Below are 18,924 nucleotides of genomic sequence, written 5' to 3'. Positions count from 1 at the left end.
TCTCTCAGAGTCCCTTTCTCTCTACCGCTCAGTCTCTCTTTCTCTCAAGTGTACTGTGACAGTTCAGTTCAAAGTTGAGTTCAAAGCCAAAGATCTGGTTGGCATGACCATGGATACAGCACCATACCACCTCAGAGTATCAGCATATATAACGATGGACACAACAATGCATCTGAAAGTGTAAAGAGTCGCCTGGTTATTTTGGTGCAAATGTAAGGTGGATAACTATGCAGCATGCACTTGTCCTACAGTAGGTGTGGCACGAGAATGTGTGAAAAAGGGTTGCATAGTGCAGTTACTTATCTCTGTCACTCCCCCATGCTGAACAAACAACACGCCAAGGTGTTATGTAAAAGTCTCCAAAACTGAACTCATAACTCTTGCGCTGAGTTTCAGTTTGCACATATTTGCGTTGGTGAAGCCCTAGCATAATGCACACTTCTGGAGAATAAAAACTGTTTCAATAGCTCTCTCTTAGGCTCGGGGATGGTGTATTATGTTGTTGTGTTGTGCTGTATTGTATTGCTGCATTGTATTGTGTGGTGTTTGTTCTATGTGTTTGTCCCTTTGGTAGTTTGCAGTTTTGTCAATTGAACAGAATGTTCTTTCAGCCTGTTTCCTCCACTTAACCCAAAACGTCCACAAATCCTCTGGTATTCACACTACCCCAGCCGGATAATTTGATTCTGAGCAATGACGCAAATGTGCCCGTGAACTCATACACACTCAATCATTAAAGGCTGCTTATCTGACTGCGGGGTACGTGTAAACTCTCCTTGTTGAACTCCCATTGTGTATCCTGCAGAAAGCTCGGCACCAGGCTGAGGCTATGTACAAATATTGGCCTGCATGCAGGCTCTTTTCTCTTGTCTCTTGTTCTTGGTATGAATCATTCATGTATCTCTCTTTAGATTGTGTTTTGTAACATTTGAGTCATTTGACCAGAGAAGCGGCTAACCTCTTAATCTCATCCTCTGTCTTCACCTCCTCCCCTCTCTTCTGCTTTCACACAAGGAAACTGGAAAATAACATTCCTCTGTGTGCTTTCATGGTGATAACATAGTTACTTATTGAGAGTACTGTGAAACCTTTATGGCAGGTTGTGTCTGGAACCTCAAGAAATCTCACTTATTCTGTGTGTGTGTGGTGTGTGTTGTGTGGTGTGTAAGGAGATAAGGTGGTAAGGAGAGACAAGTCTGTCTAAGAGCTCTTTACACTTAAGAGTGTAGACCTGAGGTCCCAGATCCCAGAATGCTTTGCAAGGTTCATCTGAGTCCCAACTATCAGGCTGGGCATTTCCTCTGAGGCACAACCACTGGGCCATTTCTCTCTCTCTCTCTTTCTGTCTCTCTCTCTCTCTCTCTCCTCTCTCTCTCTCCCTCCTCTCTCTCTCTCTCTCTGTCTATCTCTCTCTGTCTCTGTCTCTCTCTCTCTCTCTCTCTCTCTCTCTCTCTCTCTCTCTCTGTCTGTCTATCTCTCTCTGTCTCTGTCTCTCTCTCTGTCTCTGTCCCTGTCTCTCTCTCTCTCTCTCTTTCTGTCTCTCTCCATCCCGGAGCAGGTTAGGTGAATTGGGTTAAGGTTAGAATAAGAGTTAGCTAAAATTCTACATTTGTCACAGACGTCACTTGAACACACAACCTTGGGATTGCTAGATGGTGGCGATATACACCCATCCTCCTCAACCAACTTCCCTGCTTTTGTTTCTGTCTCCTAGCCTATTAGCACATACTGTACGTCTTGGAGGTGCGCCGAAATAGATATAGCATGTTTCGTATGGCTCTGAGGCAAGGCGGCTCAGACACACATATTCTCAGCCATCTCTTCTCAAAATATTGTTTTATCCTCTTTCTACTTGAGGGGAGGGGGAAATTAGGGAAATGGCAACTGGCACCCTGTCTATCTTCCTATCAGTACTGTGTCTTGTGGTTTATGGACCAGAAGAGCTGTTTCTGTAGTAGTCATGTCCCTCCCTGCAGTGTCCCTCCCTGCAGTGAGCACTAAAAACACGTACTGTGCACGCACGCACACACACACACACAGACCGTCACAATAAATCAGCACATTAATGTGCAGTGTTGTGACACTGTGCAACTGCGAGCTCATTAGTCAGTACAAGGTCGTGTCCACAGCAGGCGGCTGGATGGTGATGGATGTGTTTGTAGGGTGGCCTGATCGCTATTAAACAGCATTACTATCACACACACACAGACACGCACACACCCAGACACATTGGGAACATGCTCAATATTTCCCATTGGGTTGTAGGGGAGCTCAGTGAGGAACATAGCATTGATAGCTCTCCTCCCAACTCTCTAACCAGTGTGATTTGGAGGGATGCTTTCATCCTACACTGGCCTCCCGCAGAATCTTCTGGTTGTCTGTCTGGGTTGAGTGACTAACAGAACAAGTTAGGTTGTTGGGATTCCCCAAACATGGGTTAATTGGTTGGGTTGACCTTGCAGCTGGGTCTTTATGAATGTAATCCTTAGGCTATTTTCAGGAGGCTTGTCTTATTAGGAGCAAGGCTTTCAGCTAATTCTTATTGGCCACCCGTGAGAGTTAAGTTTACATACTTCAAATTAAAATGTTCCTTAATGATTTTTGCATTTGACACATTCTTCTATAATATTAAGTGTATTTATTACATACTATATATATATATATATATAATAAGGCATAATAAGGTATGCCACCTTAATGTGGGGTGGCAGGTAGCCTAGTGGTTAGAATGTTGGACTAGTAACTGGAAGGTTGCAAGAACAAATCCCTGAACTGACAAGGTAAAAATCTGTGGTTCTGCCCCTGAACAAGGTAGTTAACCCACTGTTCCTAGGCTGTCATTGAAAATAAGAATTTGTTCTTAACTGACTTGGCTAGTTAAATAAAAAAAGATAATGTATCCCAACAGTGGCATTTACATAGGCTTAGGGAACTCATACAGTTCTGTAAGCTTTATTGAAGCTAAACAATTTTAAAAGTTTGATCTAATTAGATGGAATCATGGTTGGTTAGCCCACTGTCGTGTTGCCTCCATCCCTCTCACACATGGGTCCATGTCAGCCGTCTCTCACTGCCTGCTGCCTTATGGGTAATATGTCACGTTCAAAACAACCAGGAACTCTGAGAAAGAAATGACGTCAGTGATCTTCAGGACGGAAAGTCGGAGCTCTAGAAAGAGGCCTGAGTTCCCGAGTTGGAATTCCAAGCTGGATGACCGTTCAAATCAATTTTTCCCAGTGGATTTTTCCCAGTGGATTTTTCCCAGTGGATTTTTCCCAGTGGATTTTTCCCAGTCATCGCGTCATCACAGCGAACTAAGAGCATCATCAATGTGCGTCATCACCAGGGGGAAGGGGACAATGTGATTCCTTGTCTGGCCTTCTAAATATGGCGTTAAAAACGTTGAAGTAGTTTTCAAGGGAATATTTTCAGCTTCAGCTTTCCATGTCATCCGTTTTGATTTAACATCAACTATAGTGGTTGTTAGTCAACCTACTTTTAATTAATATATATTAGCATGTATTATCATATGACTAAAGCCTTGTTTACATACATCCTTTGTCCTGATCTTATCCACATTCTGATTGAGCCCACATTGTAGCTGTTGCATCCACACATGGTAGTGAAATGCGTTTCTTATCTGTCCACTTTATCTGCATTGTGACCAGATGTCCTGGTCCCTTCCTGTATGCAAATTATTTGACAGATATGGTTTCAAAATAATAATATTTTATTTTAAGATATATATTGATGCCATTAGTCAATGGCAAATTGGGTTGTTATATATCACACGTCAGTGGTTTTAGACGGCGGGATAATGATGATTTAAATGGTTTCACTGTGAAGAGTCCGTCTAAGTGTCTGACTGTCAGGAAGATCTGATCACAGTCAGATCACAAAGCTTCTTTTAATCTTCTACACTGTCTAAAAATGTGGGCAAAATCAGATTGTTGGACAAGATTAGAGAAAGCATGCACATTAGAAACAGGTATAAACAGGACTTAAGACATTTACACAGAATTACGACCAACAACTGGAATTCATGTTTATTCATGTTTTAATCAAATAAATTAGCCGCACAAATAAACAATCTTTGTTTTCATATAACATTCATACAAACACACACACACACAGTCAAGTACAAAATCAGGAAAATCATAAAATCATAACGCATATTTCTTCATATCCAACATTTGACAAAAAGGACATCTTACAGATTTGCTTCGAAAAGGTTCTTTTGTTTTTCAATAGTTTGGTCAAACTAAGTTTGTGAAGAGTTTTCTGAACCAACAGGAGAAACTAAACATATTTCAGAAATGAGATATATTCATTGTAAAGTGAAATGCAGTATTTTTTTCTTCAATACAGAAAAAGTAGCAAATCTGGGTCTTATGGGCCCACCTGTTTTCTCTTTGAGCTGATTGGACAAAAGAGGGTTACTCTGATCAATAGGGGTTTGTTCTGAAGAAGGCACAAGCACTGTTGGTGAGTGTAATCAAGCAAAATATAATGTAATTTAGAAATATTAACACTGCTTATTTCAGAGAGAAATCAATCAAACCACTTTTAAGCTTCAGGCTTCCAACACTTTTCCCCTTCAACATGTTGTTCAAAAGAAGACCACTTCACAGATATGGTCAAACTAACCAAAATAACAAAGGTGCACTGCTATCATGGTGTAAACAGCTGAAGTAAATGGTGTTGTTTCAAACACATTCTCTAAAAATAAATAGGCCTAACACATACACCCAAGTGCGTTGTATTAACCTCTAGCTAGCGACCTCTACCACCTACGGCCAATCCATTGAAAAACTCACATTGCAGCAAAAAAAATTGTAGTGCTACAAATTGTTTTCCATTTCTTTTCTTATTTTCTTAGAAAATACAAAAACAAATACAGTCATGGTCCTGGAACCCAACTGCTAGGGGAATTTTCAACACATTCGCATCTTGTGGCAGAAGCAGCTTGCTCATAGCAGGAGCCACACAGAGTACACCATGAAAGCACTAGCTAGCTAGCATTTTGAGTTGCTGGAAAGTAAGCAGTACTTCTTTCTCTTACTCTGCTCTCTCTTTGGCTTATCTCTAGTTCTGCCATTGTAAAATGGCAGAGGCAACTGTGACGTCAAGAGGAAAAGCACTATGAAATGGTTTGGGTCCTTTCTTTTACATCTATTCATATCTATGTTCATGTTCAAAAAAACAGAAGCGTTCAGGTTCCTGATCTACTCAGCTAGCGCCCTCCAAAGGTTGTAAAACCTCTTACAATCATAAACACATGAAACAATGTACTAATAAAAACAAGGAAATCGAATAAATGCCAGCGGGCAGGTAATGTACAATCCTGTCAGCTCTTCATTTCTCATTTCCTGTGCATTTCAATGTGAAATATTGCATTATAGTCCCAAAGTCTTTGTTCTGGCTATGTGAAAGCAGTACAGCATATAGCCTACACACAGCCTATACATCAAGTGGAAAGTAAAGTGGTTAAAGCCTTGTTTTCCTCTGATAGGGGACGACATCATGCTCATACTGTAGGGCTTCAGGATCTTAAGTTTAGACAATGTTTCCACATTTTTGGGACTTGGTTACCTGAGAAGGTACTGATAAAACAGCAGAATAGCATGATTGAGGATTCCTCACCAAAAGGATGTAACAATAGAGACAATATGGTTAGAAAGTAACCATATATAAATATAAATTATAAATTTAAATCAAACCTTTTTGTATGGCACGCGCACACACACACAGGCACACGCATACACACAGACACACACACGGCTTGCTAATAGCAATACCTATTGTGCTTTAGACACTCAGCAAGTATATTTTTTATTCAGTTTTGGCTGATCAAGATATACCAGGTTTTTATCTTCTTCTGAGGTAAAAGCAGCATTAGCTCAGCTAGAATCTTGCACAAACAACTCGCAGTTTGTCAAATCACTGTAGCATTGTGTTCAAAGAAAGTTTGAAGATGAAAATTGTTCTGATGCTGCACGCTTGTAGGATTGCCACAAAGTAATATCTTCTCCAAAAGGCAAATGAAGTAAAAACAAAAATAAAGTAAAAAACAATGACATGTAATAAAAGTCTCTATACAAAACTGAAAAAGCAACAAAAACCAAAATCAGGAAGACTAGATCCTCCTGTTTTCAAACAAACAAACAAAACTGAAACAACTGTTGAAATAGTTCTTACATTACCTCATCTGGGTCATTGATACCACTCCTCATTGTCTTTTCAAGATGAGTCCTTCACACACCCCTCCAGAAAAGGAGATGGGTGAGTCGGGGTCCCTATTAGGGAGAAAGGACAGGTACAGTGTTGCGTTGAGGTGGTCCCAGACCTTTATTGCTTCTCTGGGGATCCGACAAGAACTCAAGAGTCACCTCTCCAGAGTTTTGTTATTGCTTAATTGTCAGCTTATGTGATCACACACATACACACACCTAGATGTGAGTGTTTGTATGTTGTTCAACAGAATTTAGATTTGTCACTTTCATCATTTCTTTCTTTATCTGTCCATTCTATGCTCAGTTTCTCATTTAGCTCTCCCCAATAGTTCTCTTTTCACACTTAGGACAATTTGTTCTGTCGTCCTATCATCTTCTCATCATCTGATGATCTGTGAGCAACTCCACAGCTCAAAGTTCTGTTCCCACTGTCAAAACGTGCTCACCCTTCCTGTCCATCAGTGATGACATCACCATGAAATTTTTACTCTGGTTGCCATACAGAACAAGTACTCTGGTCTAGTAGGAATTTGTTGTTTCCTGTTTCTCCTTTCTTTCTTTCCATTACTTCACCATCACACAGCTGCTCAGTTGCCCACCCAGGCTCAGCTCCTGCATCTCTGACTCTTTTCCGGAGGCTGAATCCAGGCTCCACATCCCCTGCCTGGCCACAAGGGGTAAGGGGTCCTGGGTGAAGGCCTGGCTCTGGGCCTGGGCCTGGGGTTGGTAGTGTAGGTTGGTCTGGGGATGGAGGCTGGGTTGCTGGCTGATGTGAAGGCGAGCCTCGAGGAGGTAAGCAGCGGAGGCCACAGGGGAGAGGAAGGTAGATGAGGCGCAGTAGGAGGATGATAATGAGGAGCAGGAGGAAGAGGAGCCATAAGAGGAGGAAGATGACTCCAAAGGCTGCTGCCAGAAGGCGTGCTGGAGAGACAGGAGACTCTGGTGTGGGGAAAGGGGGTGTTGATGTTCCCCCTGGGGGAGGGAGGAGGCGGAGGTGTCAAACAGGGTTGAGGTGGCGTAAACGGATGTGGGGGAGGGGGGCTGCTGCTGGGACAGGAAGAGCAGAGGGTTCTGGGTAGATGCTGACTGAGGAGCCTGGGGCTGGTGCTGGATCTGGAGCATTCTGTAAATAGAGACGGAGAGGAGGGGTTAGAATTTCACTTACTGTGACTATGTGGTTGTGATTATGTTTATGTGCAGGTGTGTGTGTCTCTGTGTGTGTCTCCATCTTACCTTTGCTGTTGCAGAACTTCCTCTAGCATGCTGCGGTGCTCATTGATGGTGGGACCTATTGATCCCCGGCTGCCACGGCTACTGTGGTCGGAGGTCAGAGGGCAGATCTGCCTTGCCAGACCATTGATCTTATTCAGACCCAGAAGACCCTTAGTGCGAGTGTTCTTCCTCAGCTGTTGGCGGAAGGCTTTCAGACCTGGGGAGGCGCACAGAGAGGGGATGGGTTAAATTCTGTTGGGCCTGATACATTTCCTTGTAGTGATGATGATGTGAATGATACATACTGTATGTAATGGTTATAAACTAACATCCCCCATACCTTGTGTTAGGGAGGTGTCAGAGGCTCTGCGGCCCTCCTGGAAGCTGGAAGCTTGGGCCTGGGGGAGGAGATGAGAGGAGAGGGCCAGCTGGGTACCGGCAGAGATCAGCGCCCTGGGGCCAGTCCCAGAGGCTGGCATGGCTGACAGCCCCCCCACAGGAGGGCGCAGGGCAGGGTTGGGGGTGGACAAGGACTTCAAACAGCTGTCAGACGATGCACCATCGGAGAGGCTGACCACGATGCAGGGGGGGTTGCACTGGTAGAAGTGAGGGGAGACCTCGGCCAGGGTGTGTCGCCGGGAGGTGGTGGTGGGCAGGACGAGGGGTGAGCAGGTGTGTGTAACCTCCTCACTGATGCTGGTCTCCAGCAGGCTGTTGGGGGAGATGGAGCGGTTACACAGCAGTCGGTTCAGACTGGCTTCCCCTGGGAACGCCACACGTTGGAACAATGCACCGTGGTCATATTCCATCTCCGGTTGCATGGGAGGGGTGGTCTTGCACTGAATGGGGTAGGCCGAAGTTCTGAAGCTGTCCTCCATGATGACCTCTGGGGTACCGGAGTCGGAGGTGTCCCTGGGTTTCTGGGTCCAGGGTCCACACTGGCGACTGAGCTGCAAGGCCCGGTGCTCCCTGTCCCTCTCCAACAACAGATAGTAGATGGCTGAGAAGTGGTTGTAGCTGCTGCTCAGCAGAGACTGGGGGAAAAGACAAGAGCTGTGTTTGAATACTCATACTAACATACTGTATACTACATACTTAATGAGTATATACTACATACTATGTACTATTAGTTCATTTTAGTATACTGTAAACTAACGCTATTCTTTCTGAGCTTACTAGCGCTTTGCCTGTCTATCAGAAGTTGATGATGTTGCTATGCAACCTCTTGCAGGCTTGTGAGCATAACAATTACTAGCTAGACATTTTACGACTTCGGGTGTTATTAAATTCAATTTGGAGTACCAGAGTGCACTCAGAGCGTTGTCTGATTGTTCATTTGTAAATGCCAGGCAGTTTCACTGGACGCTCTGGCTGAGGAGTAGGGTTGATACTAACTTGCTAGCTACTTCCAGACACAAATGAGAGAACACCTCACTCTGACCATTTTACTCTCCCTAGCAGAGCTGGTTGGGATGTTTTCATGTTATCCAGAGTGTTGGTGACTGTTACTGTGCTGCTGGCAACAATTTAATTCCGTTTATTTACCGATGTTTACTGACACCGGCCATATTCAACAGGTGTTGACTGTTCATAAATTCATCAGTTATTCTGCGCTCTAGCACAGGTACATTCAGAGGAGAGTGAAATCAGAGTAGATATCCAGAGAGAATTTACGAATGCACCTGAATGTGCATTAAGAACGCACAACGACTATACCACTAAGAATAACGGAAATAATCAAGTTAATAAACGTTGGGTAGTTAGATAAATAGCATATAGTTAATATACTGGCAAGTTCAATGTATTAGTAGCCAAAAAACGTTAGCTAGCTAGCTAACATACCGGTACATTCTGCTGTAATGATATGCTATGCAGTTCCCAAGGATAGCGTAGCTAAGAAATTGTCAGCCAACATAACATGTAAGGTTTCTTAACATTTGTCATAATTAGTTAAAGCAATGAATTTGTATCCGCTCTCGTTGGACTCCGGCTGCATATTATCCGACATTTTCTTAAAATCTGAAAACCAATTTCTGAAGAATTGCATTATGGGCCCTAAAAGCACGGAAATAGTGTCCACTGCTCGTATACTTCATATTTTGGCGAATGTAGTATGACATCCGAGAACGTTTGGAATACTAACTCTATCCATACTATGACCAATATGCATAATATATACTTAATTTACGTCACAAATACTACGGTTAGTGTGGCTAGTATGAATATTCCAACACAGCTCAGGACATGTTAGTCAGCCATTTTGGTTCAAAGGGTGTCATAATAAAGGACTGTTTCTCTCACTCTCTATTTCTGTCAGACAGGAAACACACACGCTCTGCGCCCATCACTCTGCACTCACTCAGTCTGATCTACTGAGAGACTGCTGTTGGAGCTCGTCTCCTCAGCTCAGTGTCAGCCTCTAAAAGCCGATGTCAGTTATCCCCCTAATTCACAAAACGAGTAGTAAGCCCACCAGGCGTACAGGGATCCAGGGTGGGTTTGACTGTGGTGCCTGCCTGGGAGGCAGCATAACATACCACCTACTCTACTGCCAGACATTACTAACTGTCTCACAGCCCCACCACTTTCAACCCAGTACCCAACCCCATTAGCTGTCTATACAGTGTACTTCAAATACTGTATTTCTAGGACACTAGTGATATTCTGTATAAACGACGATATAACCTATAACCTGTAATCTATATAACAACACAGCTCCCCTCACTCCTTACCCTCCTCTAATCCTCCTTCCATGACAATAACACCAATCAACCAATTAGCCAATTAACACATCAACCAATCTGCCACTCACCTCGATGGTCCTCTGGCGGTCGATGCCCAGGCTTTGCATGATGCCCAGGACGGGCTCGCTGTAGTCCCCCAGGTTGGAGTTGTAGTCTGTGAGGGGCAGTGCCATACTGAGGGTCTGGTTAGGGGCTGTGGGGTCAGCCAGCATCCAGCGGTGCTGCTTGATCTGGGCCACGCTGATCCTCTTGGTTGGGTCCACCACCAACATCTTACGGATCAGGTTCTCACAGTCTGGGGGGATAAGAGTGGGAGGGAGAGAGAGGGAGGATGGAAGGAGGGAGGTAGAAGGGAAAGCAAGGTCATTCTCCGATGCTAGAGCATGTGCTTTAATTTAATATAAACCAGCCATCATCAGCCAATTTATCAATCCCAATTACACTAAGAAATGTGTCACTGTGTTGTTGCCATGGTGATGCATACCTTGCGACATGTAGAAGGGGATTCTGAAGCGCCCCTCTGTGACTCTCTGTCTGAGGGCGGGAAGACTGGGCCCGTCGAACGGAAGGGATCCGCACACGAGAACGTACAGAACCACACCCAGACTCTGTAGAGAGATAGACCAGGAGAACGTCAACAAATGGTCTCTCCCATTACTTCTGTGTTCATTCATTTTACATGAAAAGAGTAGAACTTGGTTGCAAACGCTTTGTTAATTGTCATGAATCTTGCCCTGGTGGCAGAACTGAGCGATTTCTGCTAGATAGGCCAGCTGCAAAGTCAGAATTGGCAAAACCATAAAACATGTATGAAAACTAAAAAGAGCTTTTTGGTCTTTATTTATGATTAGGGTTAGGATTAGGGAATTAGGATTAGCAGTGTGGTTAAGGTTAGGGTTACATGCTGACTAGACCGGGCACGCGGGTGAGTCCACCATCACACGCATGTTGATTTTGTCCATCCACACCAGATGCAATCAGGACACGCAGGTTGAAATATGAAAACGTACTCTGAAGCAGGTCGAAACACATGAAACATTCATGGACATTTAGCTAGCTAGCTTGCTATAGCTAGCTCATTTGTCCTGGGAAATAAACATTAGGTTCTTATTGTACCTGAAATACACAAGGTCCTTTTTTTTTTTTTGATATTTGTAGAATTTTTACCCATTTTAAGTCACACAAAATCGTGTGTTCTCTACTCTGACAATTCATCCACAGATAAAAGGGGAAACCTACTTACTGTCTAGTAAACTCTCCTCCTTCTCCTGTGGACTTTATATGGCGGTTGGCAAACAGAACCTCATTGATGGGCGCGAGCAGTTGAAATGACTGAATAACATGTATGTCTACATTTATTTTGCAAAGCTCGCACACGCAACGCGTCGGTGTGGTCAACATGTTAGGTTTAAAATCAGATCTTATGACTCTGTGGCTGTGCCAGCTAGTGACCACTCTGCAGAGCTGTCTCCAAGGCAAGATTCATGACAATAAATGCCAACCTGCGTTCAAAACATGGGTAGCCATGTTGTGTGCGGTTTCCCTGTGAGCCTTTACCCAGATATCCAACTGTGGCCCTTCGTACTCCTTCCCCTCAAACACCTCGGGTGCTGCATAGGGGGGGCTGCCGCACCACGTAGACAGGGGCTCGCCTGAGTTGTAGAAGTTTCCAAATCCAAAGTCTGAATGGGAAGGAGAGAGGGATCGACAAATTATTATTTGTGTTGCTGTGTGCGTGCGCATGTGTGTGTTAGTGTGTGTGTATGTGTGTGTGTGTGTGTGTTAGTGTGTGTGTGTTAGTGTGTGTGTGTTAGTGTGTTAGTGTGTTAGTGTGTGTTAGTGTGTGTGTGTGTGTGTGTGTGTGTGTGTGTGTGTGTGTGTGTGTGTGTGTGTGTGTTTTGACGACAGACTGTCACACTTGTTCTTTGTGGCATCAGATCAGCCCTGCTCTTATTCTACTATTTTACCATGAAGAACCCTCTAATTATTGGCAGTTGACACTTCATTAGCACTGACCCAGTGATGCATGGCTTCTCTTTAGTAGAGACAGTTAGCAGTCTGGATATCAGTAGGGAACCATCAAGGACAGAGGGTAGTCTGCTATCTGTTATCTCCCACACAGACTCACCGGCCAGTTTGATGTTCATATTGGTGTCCAGCAGCAGGTTCTCAGTCTTGAGGTCACGGTGAACGATGTGGTGCCTGTGGCAGTAGTCCACCGCCATCAGGATCTGCCAGAACTTCTTCCGTGCCTCATCCTCGCTCATGCGCCCGTTTGAGGTCAAGTAGTCTAGAGGAAAAGAGTTTAGATTCAGAGAACTAAATAAGGACTGTAAATACTGGGTAAGAGAGGACCTTGATATCTATTTGACCCCTTTTTTATGTCAAATGAAACAGCCCAACACAGTTTACAACAAAGGGGATAATGAATTTAATCCTCACCGAACATCTCTCCATTTTTGGCATATTCTGTCACAATATACAGCATATCTTTAGTCTCCATAACCTAAGAGGAATACAAAGAGAAACAATGGAAAGAGGTTAGCAAGAAGTAGGCTACACACAATTGCAGTGATAACGTGAGGAAAGAGGTCTTTCCACTGTAAAGGCTGCTGTAAGTGTTTTAGCAGAGGCAGGACTGGGCCCTGGGGATGTTTTCTGGACACCTTATCTTTCCCCTGACCACACTTCCTCTCATTCTCACACACACACACACACACACACACACACACACACACACACACACACACACACACACACACACACACACACACACACACACAGACACACACACACACACACACAGACACACACACACACACACACACACACACACACACACACACACACACACACACACACACACACACACACACACACACACACACACACACACGGCACGCTGACTTTCCATGATATGCACTGTTGCATAACAGAGCTGACAGGCACTTCCTGCATGTTCTTTGTTTATAGGATATGAACACAGAAATAGTTCAAACCAGTATTCAAATCAAATCAAACTTTATTTGCCACATTTGCTGAATACAACAAAAGTAGACTTTGCCATGAAATGCTTTACAAGCCCTTAACAAACAGTGCAGTTCAAGAAGAAGAACATATTTACCAAGTAGACTCAAATAAAAAGTAGTTATAAAAAGTAACACAATAAGAATAACAATAACAAGGCTATATACAGGGGGCACCGGTACCGAGTCAGTGTGCAGGTACAGGCTAGTTGAGGTAATCTCTACATGTAAGTGAGGGAGAAGTGACTATGTAAAGGTAACAAACAAACAGCGAGTAGCAACAGTGTAGAAGAGGGGGGTGTTCATGTAAATAATCCGGTGGCGATTTTTATGTTTTCAGCAGTATAATGGCTTGGTGGGAGAAGCTGTTGAGAAGCCTTTTGGTCCTAGACTTGGCGCTCCGGTATTGCTTGCCGTATGGGCTTTCCTCTGACACCGCCTATTATATAGGTCCTGGATGGCAGGAAGTTTGGCCCCAGTGATGTACTGGGCCGTTCGCACTACCCTCTGTAGCGCCTTACGGTCAGATAACAAGTAGTTGCCATACCAGGCGATGCAACCGGTCAGGATGCTCTCGATAGTGGAGCTGTAGAACCTTTTGAGGATCTACAGCTGCACCATCAAGAGCATACTGACCAGTATTCCCACTAATACTGTGTTGTCTGTCATCAGTTTTCAACAGAAACCAAATCTCTTTCCTTCTGGGAAAGGAAGAGAAATGTTCAGACACAAAGGACGAGCTTGTGTACCGAGAACCCATCACCACCGCAAATACAAAAAGAAAAAGAAGGAAAGACACAATGTCCCAGCACCTTCCTGGAACTCCCGGAAACTTCCCAGGGCCAGGAGAGCCCTCGGGGACCAAACATTGTGGAAGTGTTGTGTCACTACCACTTCTGAAGAAAAGACTGATATTCATCACTGCCAGGACTCAATAAACCAACACCTAAAGCTATGTCACACATTTTATAGCCTCATTTCATTTCCAACCCAGTTTCTCTTTCACTTTTCTAACTCTGTGAGAGACAGCGAGGTGTTGGGCAGCAGTCATTTTTATGGCGGCACAGAGGCTCCCATACAGGGAGTCATTTATAGTCTTTATCTGAGAGAGATGATAACCACCCTGTGTCCCTCTCACCTAGAGGTGCTGCTGATGTCATACAGGCTTCCAGAGAAGAAGTCTAGCACGTTAAGGGCCCTCATACTGGCCCCTGAAGAGTGGTGTGTGGGGGAGTGTGTGAATGAGAGAGAGAGAGAGAGAGAGAGAGAGAGAGAGAGAGAGAGAGAGAGAGAGAGAAAGAGAAAGAGAGAGAGAGAGAGAGAGAGAGAGAGAGAGAGAGAGAGAGAGAGAGAGAAAGAAAGAGGCTGTGATGATCTCCAGAAATGCAGAAAAAAGGGACATTTTGTTCACACAAGATGGAAACTGCAGCTTATTTAAAGGTCAAGGATCAACACTTTGGTGTTATTCGTGAGGCTTTCCCCCTCTCCTCTTCTAGCTACTTTCTCTCCTCGACTAGTCATACGGTACAGACTGCTCGTAATTCACTGTTCTGTTTTCGGTTATTGGAAGAGGAGGATGATAAGGAGAGGATGTGACCTCTGGATCACACGATCGCCTTCACTGCACTACACCTCCCCCTCAGTGGGCAGATGATGGGGTGTGAAAGAGAAAAGGGTTTCCCTCGGGTCATAGAAACCTGCTCTAACCTTCATCAAACAGCTAGCACCTGACATGCTCAAACCTCACTGTTTCCCAGAGAGAGAGGGAGCAACAGAGAGAGGGAGAGAGTGAGAGAGAGACTTGTGTTTATTTCACTTGCTTTGGTAATGTAAACATATGTTTCCCATGCACATAAAGCCCCTTAAATTGAAATGAGAGAGAGAGAGAGATCTACAGAGAGAGAGAGAGAGCGAGATATATACTGTTTATATAGAGATTATTTATATATATATATATATATATATATATATATATATATATATATATATAGATGTAGAGAGAGAGAGAGAGATATAGATATATATAGAGATATATAGATTATATATATATATATATACAGAGATAGATAGATGTAGAGATATATATAGAAATATATATATATATATATGAAGATAGATATAGATAAATATATATATATAGAGAGAGATAAATATATATATAAATATATATATATATATATATACAGAGATAGATAGATAGAGATATATATATAGATATATATATATAGAGAGAGAGAGATAGAGATCTGTGTCTCTTTAGGGGGACTATCCCTCTGTATTAATCTGCTCACAGTGGCTCATCTGACATAGAGATTAACTGAGGAATCGTCCTCTGGAAAACATATGACTTGCCTGACTCAGGCTTTCCTGTCTCACTCAAGGCGTGCGAGTGGGGTCTCATTGGGTGCTGTGTGTGTACTTTGTGTGTACTTTGTGTGTACTTTGTGTGTACTTTGTGTGTGTGTGTAAGGGCATCTGCACAAAAGTGTCAGGCCCGCTGAGGGAAAAAGTGGACTTGGGGTAGCGTCATTAGGGGCCGAGCAGCAGTAGTGCTTGGCGGGGCCACCTTTACGAGAGGAACAGAAACATTGCACTTGACTACCATAGACGCTAATTGAGCTTGACACTCAGACCTACAGAGACTGACTCATCCAAGCAATTTTCTTTCCTTCCCTCTGTCATCATCTCGCCAAAGAGAAAGAGAGGTCAAAAAGGATTTAATTAATATGTGTACTTATGTTTCACAGCAACATGTCCTAGGAGTCAGCAGCTAGCTTTAAGATGAAGACACACACACTCCATGACAATAGTACAGCTGCAGCGCTGTGATATCCAAGATGATATACCACAAACACTGATGTATCATAACACACACTGAGTCCTTACGTTCTCTCCATCTAATCCCACAATTCCATCCCTCTCTTCCTTGCCAGCACACCTCCATCCCTACTCCCTCTACCTCTCTTGCTTATTCTGCCTGTGTTTGTCCTCAGCACCCGCTCAGCCTGTGTCCCTCTCTGTGGACACGTAGCCAAACACATGGACCAGTCACTCAGCTGTATCCATGCAGGATACAGTGTCATTCAACACACCCAAAAGAACACACACACACACACACACCCAAAAGAACACACACACACACACACACACACACACACACACACACACACACACACACACACACACACACACACACACACACACACACACACACACACACACACATCCAATAACAATGTAACCATATTATAATAGACAGCACACACACCTGGTAGAGTTTGATGATATGGGGGTGGTTCAGCAGCTTCATGATCTGGACCTCTCTGTAGATCTTCTCTAGGTTGGATGGGTTTAGTCTGGTCTTGTCAATGATCTTTATGGCCACCTGGCAGTGGACAACCAACCAAAAAAAGCAAACTGTAAACATGCGGGTATGTAGGTCTACTATATCTAGGACAAATGCAATATGAGAGACTGAAATGATTCTATCAATTAAAAAAATTAAAAAATGAGTTCTGCCTGTGTGATTTTGAAAGGAATAAAATATGACATGAAAGCATTGTAAATGAAAGAGCAGGGATGCTGACCTGTGTTTTGGTGACTTTGTGCCTTGCCAGTTTGACCACAGCGAAGTTTCCTTTCCCCAGTGTGCGGATGATCTCGTAGAAGCCGACCTGTAGAGGCCTTCCATGAGTGTGGTTGGGCTGGGAGCCCGGGCTTCTCTCCGTTACGATTACCATGATGCCACACTGATTAACTATTCCAAAGGATAGGATTCAAATTGTGTGTAGTTGGCTATCTGCGACGCAAAATACAAAATGGTAAATATCAAATACACATAAGCCTATGCGTCATGACATTATTATATTTGTTTTTATTATTGTAGGCCTATTATTAGTGTGTTATCAAATGCATTACATTATCAGTGTATTATTATAACGAATGATAATAACGTTATAATTATAGTCCTAATCATTAGGCTACACATTTAGCTAGGCGTAGCCTATTCGTGCTCATCAACAATTAAGATTCTGAATTAACCTTTGCATTGCACCATGATGACGCAGAAAAGTATTAAATATAGACCACATCCCTTCACATCTGTACAATCTTGCACTAAATTGAATTATCCTACTGAAGTAAACATATAGCTTATTCATTATATTTGATAAGCGCCGGATTCAAGCTATAAACATGCCCAAATGTGAGAAGTCAATGGATAATAGACATGTAGGCCTTTATAACACAACAAACAATTGTTATGTGTTAAATTAAAAGTTCAATGGCAGCTAGGCGCATATAGGCTGCCTAAATCTGAGACAAAAAAAAACGATTCAAAAAAACGATCATTATACATTTCCATTATAAAACTACAATGAACTGTCAGCCAGTTTTTTTCCAAACAATCATAATAGAAGTGTCTTACCGTTTTGGATGTCGGTAACGTTACACCTCTCACATTTCAATCGGTTGTCATAGGCAGGTACAAGTCATTCCATAAGGATATTACGATAAAAAAATACGAGAGAAGTATAATAAAACAGCATATAACTTTTTAATTGTCTTTCTTTTAACGAAATATGTACAGAAATGTACAGCACAGTGTGCCAGTAAGAACTATTTACAGGGTGACTTGGCAGGTCATATAATCGGCTCTTACACTGCCCTGCTCCGTCTGCATGTGAGCTCCTATGGAATGCGGACATCCACAATGTTCAAGGGGAAACTCCTCCTCCCATAACAAATTGACAACATTTCAATGACGTCCCACCGCGTCAGAACATCGAGTGGGGCGCGAGGCCGGGCGCGAGCGCAAAACTGAAGTTGCTGGGCAACCGTGCGGCTTGGCGCGCGGTGACGCGGTGCGGATGGAGAGGTTGCTTCGAGACGAGGACGGTGACGTCAGTCCCGGAGATGTGTCACCACGTGATGTTTCCTCCCAAGCTGCTGATGTAAAGCAGAACTTGAGTTGGCACTCGCTCATCACGGCGTTTATGTTCGCTCCCTCGACTTTCAAGTTGCCTTTCCTCTCCTTACTTCCACGGAAAAAGTTAAACCAAATATGGTTCTGAACCTTTTTGTTGTTGTTGCACACATCATGCAATTCTATTCTATATTATAATTATATTACTAAACTGAACAAAAAGTAGAAGGAACTGTATTACTGAACTAAGAGAAACGATATAAAGTATGATGGAGTACTTTAAATGAAATTGTGGGCAGAAAAACTCTTTCATTGAATCAGAAGGCTCATTCAGCACAAAACCTTTTGATATTGGCAATTATTTGAATGGCTATTTCATTGGCAAAGTGGGCAAACTCAGACATGAAATGCCAACAACAATCTGTGAGCCACCATATTCATGCATAAAATTGCTAATAATGAAAGAAAAACATTGTAATTTTGAAATATGCAAAGTTAGTACAGGAGAGGTAGAAAAATTATTGCAGTCCATCAATTTTTATTTTTGTATTTATTTCACCTTTATTTAACCAGGTAGGCCAGTTGAGAACAAGTTCTCATTTACAACTGCGACCTGGCCAAGATAAAGCAAAGCAGTGCGACAAAAACAACAACACAGAGTTACACATAAACAAACAATAATGAGAAACCACCTGGTATTGACAACTTAGATGGGAAGCTACTGAGGATGGTAGTGAACAAGATTGCCAGTCTTGTTTGTCATATCTTTAATCTGAGCCTGGAGA

The 18,924-nt window shown here is 43.2% G+C and overlaps 1 protein-coding gene across 2 annotated transcripts; it reads right to left on the bottom strand.

Annotated features, from left to right (window-relative positions):
• Positions 1-4,039: 4,039 nt before the first annotated feature.
• LOC135547379 (serine/threonine-protein kinase SIK2-like) lies at positions 4,040-17,912 on the bottom strand. 2 transcript variants are annotated; one of them, XM_064976359.1, is made up of 11 exons: positions 17,642-17,912; positions 16,803-17,014; positions 16,484-16,600; positions 12,632-12,695; positions 12,318-12,479; positions 11,747-11,871; positions 10,674-10,797; positions 10,258-10,484; positions 7,786-8,479; positions 7,467-7,662; positions 4,040-7,356 (listed from the first exon to the last, which is right to left on the bottom strand). In XM_064976359.1, the coding sequence occupies exons 2-11, from the start codon at positions 16,953-16,955 to the stop codon at positions 6,798-6,800; spliced, it is 2,421 nt and encodes an 806-aa protein (XP_064832431.1). In that variant the 5' UTR covers positions 16,956-17,014; positions 17,642-17,912; the 3' UTR covers positions 4,040-6,797. The 2 variants fall into 2 exon arrangements, with proteins under 2 accessions (XP_064832431.1, XP_064832432.1); XM_064976360.1 differs by having other exon boundaries at positions 16,803-16,972.
• Positions 17,913-18,924: the final 1,012 nt, after the last annotated feature.

This window comes from Oncorhynchus masou, chromosome 10 (assembly GCF_036934945.1).
Source record: "Oncorhynchus masou masou isolate Uvic2021 chromosome 10, UVic_Omas_1.1, whole genome shotgun sequence".
Lineage (NCBI taxonomy): Eukaryota > Metazoa > Chordata > Actinopteri > Salmoniformes > Salmonidae > Oncorhynchus > Oncorhynchus masou.
This window is presented reverse-complemented; position numbering and strand designations above follow the sequence as displayed.